The 13623-nt window shown below is 37.9% G+C and overlaps 1 protein-coding gene across 6 annotated transcripts in view; it reads right to left on the minus strand.

Moving 5' to 3' along the window:
• The window catches only part of KCNT2 (potassium sodium-activated channel subfamily T member 2), a 129206-nt gene that overhangs the window by 47934 nt on the left and 67649 nt on the right, over positions 1-13623 (minus strand). For all 6 annotated transcript variants that reach the window (XM_015636665.2, XM_015636663.2, XM_015636662.2 and 3 more), the window contains exons 12-14: positions 13257-13393; positions 11368-11431; positions 3629-3737 (exon numbers count right to left, since the gene is read on the minus strand). In XM_015636665.2, coding sequence (XP_015492151.1) covers positions 3629-3737; positions 11368-11431; positions 13257-13393 — 310 coding nt within the window. The remainder of the gene's footprint in view (positions 1-3628; positions 3738-11367; positions 11432-13256; positions 13394-13623) is intronic.

The raw sequence follows: 13623 nt of genomic DNA on the forward strand, positions 1-13623 counted from the left end.
GTCTTGTATTAGACACAGACCAGGTCAAAAATGCCATGCTCATGTCTCCAATTATTTGACAGCTTTTACCTTTCCTATAACATTACTGTATTTTTTCTGTATGCTCAGGACTTGTATTGTAGAGGATTACACAGAACTTTATCTGCTGCTTTCTTTCTGAAGTGAGTAGGGAAGAAGCTGGATGACAGCTCTCCCACTCTTCAGGTCTGGGACATCAGTCATGTCCCCTGACAGCAGGTACCAGAATCAGCAAATTACTCATCTGGTGTGACAGCAAAGCAGTCCAGGAAACTGCAGTTTATCTTGAAGTGAATATTAAATATGTCAAATCAGCTTCCCAGAAAAGTAAGTATTTTCACTGAGTTTTTACTAAAGGAATATTACATTTAGAATTTCTGTAAGTTGCTGTTTCTGTTGAAAATATATTTTGACAGAAGTTTTGTTGCTAAGCCTGTTTCCAAAGGATGTAGTAATGCAGTGGGGTGAGTTATGGTTTCTGTGATGTTACTGATGATAAAGCAGACTCAAAATACTGATTTATGCCTGCAGCAGCAGCCATGTGGTAAGACCTGCCACGATTATTCTGAGAAACTTTACTTTTGTCAATTTGATAAGTTAACATGACCACTACCAGATCTGATAAACATCCATCCATTACCCCTAGACTATTTTTATCTGTAATTGGACAGATTAATCATCTGCTACATTCAGTATCCATTTCAGTGAAATCTGGACTATGAAATAAACTACTGAAGCTTTTATGCCAGACTTCAACAATCTGTGCTAATTCATGGGTGCATTTTGAATAAACAAAATGTATCCCTATTTCCTGGAATTGTAATTATATATCATTTCCAAGTATTCAAAGTATAGGATACACACAGACACACACAGACACAGACATACACACACACACAAAAATTATAAAAGTTTTAAGTTCAGCTCAGAAAATACTGAATTTACTAGTCTCTGAATTGTATAAATACATTGCTCTGCTGTGGAAAAATCTTGATTTCCCATTTGTGCTGAAATGCAAGGCCAGGAGCTTGCACCAAGGGTACATGGCCTTTTGTAGCCCTGTGTGTTTGAAAGAAAAGTGGAAAGATTAAGAATGTAACTGCCAGCATTATTGAAAGAAAAACTGGGATGTCAAGGCATTTTTATATTGGAAATTACTAGGGAGAAATCAAAACATTTCAGCTTAAGAGATAAGACAGTTGCCCATCTGATCACTATCATGTTAAGAGCAGCTATGTGTTTGAAGTGTTCACAGCTTAAACTCACAAAGGGCTTTGCTGGGACAAACATTTATACCACTGTAGCAATGTAAGTAGGTTAATATTTTAAACAAAATAGTTAAAATCCACTTAAAAAATATCAGAAGGCACAGAATACAAGGATGTGTGTATGGCATTAGGTGAGAAGTCAGGAAATCTGACTTTCTTACAGGTCATATGAACCTGGCCAAGGTGCCTCTATTCTCTTGCTTTGAGGACAAAAATAAGTTCTTATTCTCTCATTAAAGACAGGAAGGATGTTTAAGTCTTGTTTACTGGATGGGAATACATTATAACATTTACTTTTCCTGTATACTGTTTCTGCCTGAGGCAGAAAACCTCCAGGCAGAAAACCAGGCTTTTCTCTCCTACAGGACCAGGCAGTCAGTGTCTGAATTTCAGGACTGCCTCATGCAGTCTAGGAGGACTGGTCAACCTAATATAAGCTGCTGAGAAACTGGGCTTTTAGTGCTTTATACATTTTCCATGTAGTTAAACATTAGTTAGGAGGACTATTTTGTTTTATTTCTTCTAAATTCAAAAACTTCATTTTTGACAGCTGCAGTCTCTAAACCTGTGTGTAAAAAAAAAATTATTAAGAAGAAGAAATCCTATTACTGAATATTTCATGTTCATAAAAATGCCCAGTATTGTTTCGGGAAACCTCTAGAAGAAAAGTCATTTTTTCAAGGAATATCAGATTTAAAAGAAGATTTTACATGAAGACAGTAATAAAGCAGCCCTGAATCATAATAGGATAAGCACTTAGAAAAATGTTCCAGATGGTTGTGACAAATTTCACTTGTAAACACTCTGGACAGGTCTGTAGTCTGCAGCCTCCACTGGGTACATGTTTCAGGATAATGAAGTGTTGGATGACATTAATGCCAAAGGGGGATCCTCCTAGAAAATGTATGCCAACAAATATTATTCTCATGGCTCCAGCAGTGCCTAACCATTTACAGTAGGTGAGCGTCCAGTGGTGATGCTGAAGTTCACTTGAAGGAAATTTTAACAAAAGAGGTTTTCTGGGTCTTTTGTTGTTGTTTTTTGGTTTTGTTTAAAAAATATGGTCTAAATTCTGTAACACTTCGAACAGACTTGAAAAATTGCCTCTGTTTTACAAGTCTAGTTATATATAAACTTCTACAGAGACAAGCCATTAGGAATAATGAAACTCCCTTAAAAGCACTATTTGGAACAACAAATTAACACAGTTACTGATGAAGAATAGAGGCCATGACTAAGGGAGCAAGGATTATGTTTGTGCTGGGTGGTTTTAAGGGGGAGATGAAAAAGTACCATCAGTCTCATCACAGCATGAGCCTTATTCCCCTCTGTGCCATCATATCTTGAGATTATACTTTTATAACTTCAGAACTGCTACTTATGGGGTTTTTTCTTCTTTCTAACCCAGTGGTAAATTCTGTAGCTTTTAAAATTAAAGCTTTAACTGTTGCACTGGAGCTATTCTACTGGAATTTTTTCATCACATTCTGGGATGATGGAAGAGACTAATATGTTTCCATAGAGTTGTTTTTATTTTTGCATGAATCAGCAATCTTTTCTTCCATGAAATATATTCAAGAAAATTTAATTTTCAAAATTGCAGCTGAAAAGGTAAGCTTCTCTTCTACTTCAGACCTATTTCTCCAAAAGTAATTGTGTGTTTTTGCACACGAGCATATGTCTCTGTACTTATATATATATGACTGTTTAGATATAAACAGAAAGAAACAGAAACATATAATGCAGAAAAATAGTTTGACAAATAAAAGACGGTAATCTCTTCTTATAGGAGTGGATTTTTTTCAGATTTCTTAACATCATTTTGCATTTTACGCCATGGTTTCTAAACCAAGCATTTTACTGGATATAGAATTAAATTATATGTCTATTTCCAAAATATTTTCAAGTAATTACAATGTTTTCTATACCACTTGGTAAAAACCAGTCCAATGGTAAGATTTTCCCATCAATCATTTGTTGGATTAAATCTGAATAGATGTTCTTATGCACCCCTTAGTAACTATGTTTAAGTAAACAGAAATTACTTACAGACATGGTTACAGTAAGCTGGAGACCTACCTGGATCTGTAATTAAGGAATAGTTATACATCAAATAATTCTACTCTCTATATTATGTAGCATAAGACTATTAATTTTTAAAAGTGCTTGTAAGTTGCTTTATAATTGCTTTATCATTGCTAGGATGTGTATTATTTTACAAAACTTCACATTTAATCAGCTTCTATGTAGTAAATATGAAGTAGTTCTCACTTTGCTTGTGTTCGTGAAACAAACCGTCAAACGCTAACAAGTGCTTCAAATGACTGCAGTCTTCCACTTACCTGCAAACTTGATGTGGAATTTATTCTCAGGCTTCAGTATCTGAACATATAAAGGACAATTTGGAGCAAAGTCTTTAACTGCCCATGCTCTTAAAATGGTTTGGTGATCCTAGAAGAAAGATATGAGGGGATGCCAATGAAATCCAAATAATTATGTCAGATTAGAAAAATAATTTATTATCAGACTTGCTCCATCGAAGAAAATTCTTTTTAAGACCATGTGGTACCAGCTGGTATGGATGTTTATGTGCAAGTTATATAATTACTATTAATTATTAATTTCCAGAAATGTTCCACTAATAAGGTAATTTGAACCTCTCCTATCTTTCTGCAAATGCTAATGATTGTGTCATTTGGAAAGGGGTCGCATTTGGATGTGGAATGATTGTGTGAAAACTTAGATGGCAGTGATTAGTCATGTGCAATTAATCAAGAATTATATAGCATAGATGTCCTTCCAAAGAGACTCCTAATTAAAATGCCGTTAAATGATGACTTCAGGAACTGAGAGTTTAAGATTGTGGGAAATTCTAAAAATATCAGTTTAATTAAAAGAAGATCTGAATCTCTGTGGAACTAAAACATTTTCACAACTGATGTCAGGTTTTAGCCAGCTATTAACCACAGATTCCAAAAGATTTTCAGGCTGTTAGTTTTTGTTCTTGTTACTACATGACAAGAATGAGTTAACTGCAGGGTGAATACTACTATCCATAAAATTCATCTATGTGATAATACATTCATATTTTGAATTTTGTGAAGTAAGACTAATTCCAGTGTATCGTCCATTGGTTTTTATTTATTTCAAAAGAAAAAGAAACATTACAGAGCTCTATCTAGGAACCTATGCCTGGATTGAAATGCCTTTTCTAGTCATGAAATTTGTGGTATTTAAAGATAAAATATAAAGAATGATTCATTATGTTTGCAGCATCAGCAGCAAGAAAAGGTTTCAGACTCATGAACACAAGGGAAAATCTCTGCCTGGAACAGAGTGTAATTGACATTTTCAAACCATAATATTTTATTGTCAATTGAGATGTTAGCAAGTATTTTTTCTATGAGAAAAACTAGAACGGAGTTATAAGAAGATTTTCCTTATTAGTAGTTTTATAGATGTAGGATTGCTGTGCCCAGTCAGGAGATTTAAGAGCTGGGGTGTAACCTGGTTTTCCTTGTATGCAGCCACATTTTTTTTACTTTTCTATAACATATGGCAAATTACCCTCCTCAGGATTTTTTGTGTGTGTGTGGTGCTGGGTTTTTTGCTCTTTTGTCTTAAGGTAATGACATGCCAACACAGCTTAGAAGCAGCAAATTACTGGTAATGTGCTAGATGGCCATCACACAGACATGTTTCATGCCTAGAAATATAGTTATCTCTATGTTAGATATTTTCTTTGATTTTTTAAATTATTATTCTGTCTAAAAAGCTTGGTTTTGTCAGAATGTGCAATGATTGTTAAAGAATGAAGAGCTCATTATAAAATGATTCAAATTACACTATTTTGTTGAAAACTTGAACAAACCTAGACTCATGTGAGAGCTGTAAAAGTATGAATCTCAACATGAGGTATTTTTTAATATTTTAAAAAGGACTCTTTAAAATTGTCTTGATTATTTGGCACATTGGCAGTTTTTTACACTGCAAAATATGGCTTGCTTTCCATTTTCTAGTTCTTCTTTGAACCAGCAGTCCACAAATATGTAAAAGATACATATATATAAAATGGGTACTGAAATGCCCTAAAGATCATAAGATCAACTTAGTGGTATGCATTAATCTAATCTAAATTAATCTAATAAATTTGCATTTTATTTTTTTTTCCTCTTCCCACTTGGTATATCCATGTGTTTGTGTACAAAAGTTGGTTATTTGGTTCCTATGTTTTTTGCTCATTTATTTTCCTGACTTCCACTCTGAAGAAGCACTCCAGGGCAGAGAAAGAAAAACACAGGTAGGCACCTTAATTGATTTCTTAGATTCAGTGTCTTCCTACAGAATTGTGGCTCTCTGTTTTAAAAATGTGGCAATTTCTATGCTAGATTGCAATCACTTTAAAAAACGTTCACCCTTCTCCCAATATATGGTATATATTTACACACAACAAACAGAGGTAACTGAAACAAAATTATGCTTCTGTTCCCATTATTGAATATGTTTCTTTGGAAGGTGAGAGAAAAAATATATTCTCTTCCATCTGATCTCCACACAATGAACTACAGTCAGTGATCAAAAAATTACCACAGATACAAATGGTGATTAATATAGAGGTGATATTTAAGTTCATGTATGAAAAGCTGGAAGTTTTAAAGTGTATTTAAATCATAAGAACTCAAGGAAATGCATTTAATATGTATTTTAAAGTAGTTCTGTTAACTGAATCTCTTTATTGCCATACATAACTTGATAAATTAGTTATATCCTGCTATGTTTGCATCCATATTGTGATGCCATTAAGGCAGTGTAATTTAGATTACCAGTACAGCAGAGTCACACGATTTGATTAATGAAAGGGGGAAAATAAAGGTGCAAGCTTGAATTGGACCATCTCTGAACTTTCAGAAAGCCTCAGAAGAAAGCAGTCAGCAACAGCCGAATTATTGTCCCTAGAAGTTACTAACTAACAAAATAGCAAGCAATGAACAGCCAGGGGTACCCATGGCAAATGAGTAAACCCTCTGCTTGAGAACTGTAGCTGGGGGGGTAAAACCACTCATGGGCTTTAAAAAATCACTTGAGTAACAACACCTGTTCTGGTCAGGAATCTCTTCCTTTTATTTTGACAGCTGTCACACATAGGAGAGGATCCAAGGCTCTTTTAGCAGTTTGTCATCTTTTCAACAGCAGGGTGGAAAATCAGTGGTACTTATAAAGATTGATACTGAGATGACAGCTGAACTTCCTTCAGCCCAGTGACAAACGAACCTTATGTATATTAACATGAGGCTGGAGCAGTGTAGGAAATTCAATATATTTCATTTCACATCTCTAGGAGGCAGTAATATAAAATAGCTTTTTAAAAAATTAAGAATTTTCTACTTGCAGTATAAATAAGTGCATTCCCTGTGAAAAGGCAAGCTGACAGCAAGAGAGAAAACAAGGCAGAGAGATGACATCTTGTTTAAAACTTCAGATCCCCCTGACCCTGAGATATTGCGGCCCAAGGGAAGGTACCAGGAGAGTGTCATTGGTGAGATGTGCCTGTTTGTGGGCTCCAGGTACAAAAAGAAATGAGATTTGATAAAAATCTGTAGTGGCAGCTGAAGTGTGCCAGGTACCGCTTTGATGTTTCCTGAGAGCAGAAAGGAAGAGCTGCAGTAGGCCATGGTTCCAGAGCCAAACCTGCACTGTGCTGGCTACAATGAATGGGAACTCTGGGAGCTCCATCCAGAGTCCACTGCCTGCCCTGCAGCACAGTCCAGCAGAGCTGAAAATTATCTTTTCTTTGCATAAGTTCTGAAGCAGTTATGAGCAGAGATGAACAGCTGACTGGTGGTGTTGCTGTCCTTAATGCTACATAAACCTTCCCAGTGCAGTGTAAATCACATGCTCTGATTTTATGGGATTTCTCATTTGTAACCACTGTGCAACTCTCAAGTACATTTTGTGAAATGAGATGTTGTAGCTGATTTATTCTGAATTCATGGCTGATCTAGATAAGACACTTGGGCTATTTTGGATTTTTTCAGTCTCCTAGAAGTTACAGGTATTTTCCCAGGTATTTGCAAGAACTCTTGCTTGTACTTACCTTGGCATACTCCAGACCCTCTGACACTTCTAAGGTCTGCCTTGCTTGACTACTCTTAATGCCAGTTCAGTGGATTTCACTGCTGTGTTTTCAGGACATTGCTGATGAATCAAATTCAAGATCCTTAGCTTAGTAAGTTTAAATGCTATAGTAGGAGCACAGGTTTGTTTCTCAGGGAGCTCAGTGACTTTCTGAAAGGGATGGGTCCATAACAGGATCTTTAGCTAACATCTTTTAACTAAGTTCTGATGACAGACAAAGTAATAAGTGATAGAGAATATAGTAAGTAATGCTACAGATATAATACAAAGCTTTCATTCCTAATTTTTTACTGTATCTGTTTTCAACATTCAGAAAATTAATTCTGAAGTGCATGCACACTAATGCACACAGCATAGGTAACAAACAAGACGAGCTGGAAGCCATGGTAGAGCAGAAAAGCTATGATGTAGTTGCCTTCACAGAAACATGGGAGGCAACTCATAACTGGAGTGCTGCAATGGATGGCTAGAAGCTCTTCAGAAGAGACAGGAGAAAGAGAAGAGATGGAGGGGTGGCTCTTTATATTAGGGAGATTTTTGATGCCATGGATATCAAAACTAATGACACTGAAGTTGAATATCTATGGATAAGAATTAAGGGGAAGAACAACAAGGCTGACATCCTACTAGGGAGTTTGTTATTGTCTAGTTTGTTATTGTTCCCAGCCAGGAAGAGGTAATGGACAACTTATTCTATAAACAGCTGGAGAATGTCTCAGGATCACCAGCCCTTGTTCTTGTAGGTGACTTCAACCTGCCAGACATCTGCTGGGAACTTAATACAGCAGAAAAGAGGCAGTCCAGGAAGTTTTTAGACTGTGTGAAGGACAACTTTTTGTAATAGCTGGTGAGTGAGCCCACCAGGGGAGGGGTTATGTTAGATCTGTTGTTTGCAAATGGAGATGGGCTGGTGGGAGATGTGGTGGTTGGAGGCCGCTTGGGGCACAGTGATCATGAAATTATAGAGTTCTTGATACTTGGTGAAATCAGGAGGAACATCAATAAGACTTTACCATTAGACTTCCAGAGGGCAGACTCTGGCCTATTTAGGAAGCTTTTTCAGAGTTCCTTGGGAAGCAGCCCTTGAAAACAAAGGAGTCCAGGAAAGGTGGCCATGCTTCAAAACAGAGATCTTGAGGGTACAGGAACAGACTGTCCCTGTGTGCCAAAAGATGAGTCGATGAGGCGAACATCCAGCCTGGATGGGCAATGAGGTTTCAAAGGAAGTTAGGAATAAAAAGAGGATGTCTCACCTTTGGAAGGAGGGTCAAGTCTCTCAAGAAGTATTTAAGGGGGTTGCTAGGGCATGTAGGAAAAAAATTTAGGAAGGCCAAAGCTCAGGTCAAACTTAATTTGGCAACTTTTGTAAAGGATAATAAAAAACGTTTTTACAAATATATTAATGGTAAAAGGAAGAGTAAGACCAACCTTTGTTATGTACTGGATGCAGAAGGGAACTTAGTAACTGCAGAAGAGGAGAAGGCAGAAATGCTTAATGCCTTCTTTGCATCAGTCTTTAGTAGGAAAGCAGCTTGCCTTCAGGACAACTGTTCTCCTGGGTTGGTAGATGGTGGCAGGGAGCAGAATGGTCCCTCTGTTATCCAAGAGGAGGCAGTCAGAGAACTGCTGAGCCACTTGGATGTTTCTAAAACTATGGGACCAGATGGGATCCATCCCAGGGTGATGAGGGAGCTGGCAGATGAGCTCGTGAAGCCGCTCTCCAGCATTTACCAGCAGTCCTGGCTCACTGGTGAGGTTCCAGATGACTGGAAGCTGGCCAATGTGACACCCATTCACAAAAAGGGTGGGAAGGAGGATCCTGGAAATTATAGGGCAGTTAGCCTGACCTCAGTATCCAGCAGTTTATACTGAGTGTCATCATGCAGGATGTACAGGATGGCCAGGGTATCAGACCCAGCCAGCATGGGTTTAAGAGGGGTAGGTCATGTTTGACCAACCTGATCTCCTTTTATGACCAGGTGACCTGCCTGGTGGATGCTCAAAAGGCTGTTGATGTTGTTTACTTGGACTTCAGCAAGGCCTCTGACACTGTCTCCCACAGTAAACTCCTGGAAAAGCTGCAGCCCATGGCTTGGACAGGAGCACACTTTGCTGGGTTAAGAACTGGCTGGATGGCCAGGCCCAGAGAGTGGTGGTGAGTGGGGCTGCATCCAGCTGGCAGCCAGTCACAAGTGGTCCTGTTCAATATTTTTATTGATGACATGGATGAAGGTATTGAGTCCTTCATAAATTTGCAGAGGACACTAAGTTGGGAGCATGTGTTGATCTGTTGGAGGTTAGGAGGGCTCTGCAGAGAGACCTGGAATGGTTGGGCAGATGTCCAATAAGATGAAGTTTAATAAGTCCAAGTGCTGAGCCCTGCATTTTGGCCACAACAACCTCTGCAGTGCTACAGGCTGGGGATGGTGTGGCTGGACAGTGCCCAGGCAGAAAGGGACCTGGGGGTGCTGGTGACAGCAGCTGGACATGAGCCAGCAGTGTGCTCTGGTGGCCAAGAAGGCCAGTGGCATCCTGGCCTGGATCAGGAATAGTGTAGCCAGCAGGAGCAGGGAGGTCATTCTTCCCCTGTACTCAGCACTGGTGAGGCCACACCTGAGTTCTGTGTCCAGTTCTGGGCCCTCAGTTTGGGAAGGACGTTGAGACGCTTGAGCGCGTCCAGAGAGGGCAACGAGGCTGGTGAGGGGCTGGGAACACAAACCCTGTGAGGAACAACTAAGGGAGCTGGGGTTGTTTAGGCTGGAGAAAAGGAGACTCAGAGGTGACCTCATCACTCTACAACTCCCTGAAAGGTGGCTGTAGTCAGGTGGGGGATGGTCTCTTTCTCCAGGTAACAACTGACAGAGAGGACACAGCTTTAAACTGCACCAAAGAAAATTTAGGTTGGATATTAGGAAAAAGTTTTTTACAGAAAGGGTGATAAAGTACTGGAATGGTCTGCCTGGGGAGGTGGTAGAGTCACCATCCCTGGATGTGTTTAAAAAAAACTGGATGTGATGCTCAGTGCCATAGTCTAGTTGAGGTTAGGGAATGGGTTGGACTCAATGATCCTGAAGGTCTCTTTCAACCTTGTGATTCTGTGGTTGCTATTTCTTAAAATGTGGCACCAAAACAGTATTTCTAGTTGAGATTGCTTAAAACATAATTCCTGAATTATAAATACTGGTTCTGTCTTGTTAGGCAATTTGTAAGCATCTTCAGGGATAGTCAGATTAATACTGAACCCCTTTGGAGTTCAAGATTGAACTGAATGAGGCAAGACCGCAATAATTTATTGTAGTGCACATGGTGAAAGTTATTAAGTTATGTTCATAAATCCATCCTCAGTGGCCTTTTTGTCTGGATATTTGTAATTAGTACATAATTTTATTAGCTGGAAGAGTTCTATACATATATGTATATTCATACAGTTTTATTCTTTTATCACAGATGCACTGCACAGAGGTTTGTATTAGCAGTGTTCCTTCATGGACAGTAACTTACCTTACTGCAAATAATTACCAGCATGGGCAAACCCATAGAAACTTATTTAAAGAACCTTGCAATTTTTAATTTTTAAAATTGGCCAATATGAAAAATGGACAAATAGTCTCATATATATTGGTTACTTGTATTAGTCACAAACTTACTTATAAAGTTGAATTTGGGCTTTACTTCATTAGTTCTGAATATACCAATCAGTTGATACCTGTCTCTTTTCTGATTTAATAAATATAAGTGATTAAATTGAATATCTAGAGCAGTTCAGGTACTTTGAATATTGACAGAATGCCATTCTTGGAAGAGTTTAACAACCAATTATCAATGTATCTGCAAGGTACTATGAGAGTATTTTTATGCTTTCTGCCCTTGTTGCATAAAAAACAATTGAGGGGGAGTAAGGGCAGTAAAACCTGTAATTCCTCTTATTTCTCCCTCCCCAACTTACAGCTGCTGTCCTGTCCACCTCACAGCGGCTGCTCAGGATGAAACAGGCTTCGGCATTGTCCATCCTGGAAGAGAGGAAACAAACCTGTCACACCCCAAGCAGGTACTCACTGGACTTGTGTCTCTCAGTCAGAGTCTTGAACAGAGAAACAGAACACAAAGTTGAGTCTGTTCTCATTTCTTACCCTGGTAAAAGCTATGCCAAAGTAGTAAAAGCAGAGTGTCCTCAAACTTAATTTGTAAAGTATTTATCTGCCATGAGTATAGAAGGTGAATAAATAGCACCAGTCTGCCTGGTGTGTAAGACTCCAATATGCACAAGTTATTACTGGTAAGAATGAACAAGAGGGGGCAGATAATAGACTTGTCTTGCCTAGTGAGAGCAGAAAGTTAGGTAGATGCACAAGAATAATGTGTTTAGGATAAATAACAGGCTTTTCTGTGTATATATACATTAAATGAACAATTTCCAGTTCATGGTGTGTGATTAGGAAGGAATCATGGGAGCTCACTGAGTAATTTCAGCTAAGCATGGGAGCAGTACAGGGAAGATAGGGTCTTTACCAAAGTTATAGGAAAGAAAATTCAGTTAAATTAGATGAGATTTTTTTGCAAAAATGCAATCTTCTGTTAATTGGCTATTCACTACTGATGCAGTCATCCAAATTTGGTATTCTTTTACTTTTTGGTGTGATCCCTATCATGTAATTTTGACATTAGTTTCACATATAATACATGGATAAATTTTGATAATGAGACATTTCTTGGTTATTTTGTTGTTGTTGGTAACCATTACTTTATTTATTAGAATAATTTTATAATGTGCCTTATTATCTCCTCAGTACATTATGTTCTCATTAAAAAGAAATACACCAAACATATTGAATATGGGGTTATATTTCGTATCAAATATTCTATTAAATTCCCACTATGCTTCTTCCCTCAGGAGAGGTTGAAAATTATTCCATGACAGGTATATTCAATTACATGTTCTGCAGGAAAAACCACAGTTCCACAGCTGACTTCCTCCAGGTTATTATAAGTAAAATTCAAGATTATATTTAGGGAACAGCCTAGTTTTAATTCTTATGATGTGCAGAACAAATGTCAGCTAAATCCACACATGAATTCCTTCTTGAAATCAGCAAGAATGCAAAAAGGAAAAAAAAAAAAAAAAGAAAAAGGATCTCTCCATAAGAAATTTCTAATCCTTAAAAAAGCTTTCTTGCCTTTTCAAACAGCAATAGAACTAGTTGTTTTTTCCATGGCAGAAGCCTGAGAAGATAACACTGCTCATGAAGCTTCTCACAAATGAAATTCTTGGAAATAACTCCCCTCAGATAAAGAATGACACAAATAGCCAGACAGTTATCGGCTTAATTTTAGTTGTCTACAACACAGAGCAATGCAGATGAGTTAAATAATTTATTTGCTAAGAATCCTTTCCCTCTCTTTGGAGACTTTAGAGAGATCATCCTTCTACATAAATTCCACTGTGAAATCTTTTGCAGCTCAACTGATTGGGTGGAGGAGTGTGTGAGGAACTGTGCTTGACTGATGTGTTTTGATAAATGTCATTCATTCATAATTAGCAGGGAGCATCTCCTAGAAGCGGTAAAAGTATGTGGTAAGAGGAGGGCCCTGAGGAGTTCACATATGTACAGCAAAATAGTTGCTTAATGTTACCAGGCTGAACTTAAGAAAACAAAACTGTACAATGGGTTCAAAATTTCAGATATTAAGAAAAACAAATTATATCAAAGAGCTTTGCTTCACCTTCCAAATAAACATGAGTTTCCTTCAAGCACAGCTTTTGTTGCTTGTTAAACTTATTGATCAAAGAGTATGAGTGAATAAAAAAATAAAAAAGAATAGTCAATATTTGCCTACTTAGCTCTCAACAGATCTTGATCTTTTAGTGCTGAGCCTTGCAGGTAGATAACTCTTTGGGACCACATTGGGATTTGTAACACCCTTCGGACCTGAGCATCCATCTCCGTAGGACACAAAATAACCACATAATAGTCCTGTCAAAATAGAAAAAAAGGGGAAATAGTCATGGTTATTGTTTCTGGAGAATGAATTGACAGTGACTTGGGATGTCAAAAATGTCTCAGATAAGACTCTGATAGAGCTTATTTCATCAAAATTTTTTCCTTCACATTCATGGGCCAATTCAAGCTGCTTCCTGTGCTACTTGGAAAAGGAGAAGTAAGGATGTTTTGAAGGATCCGTAAGTGCACCAGTGAAAAGCTGG

The sequence above is a fragment of the Parus major genome, chromosome 8 (assembly GCF_001522545.3).
Source record: "Parus major isolate Abel chromosome 8, Parus_major1.1, whole genome shotgun sequence".
Lineage (NCBI taxonomy): Eukaryota > Metazoa > Chordata > Aves > Passeriformes > Paridae > Parus > Parus major.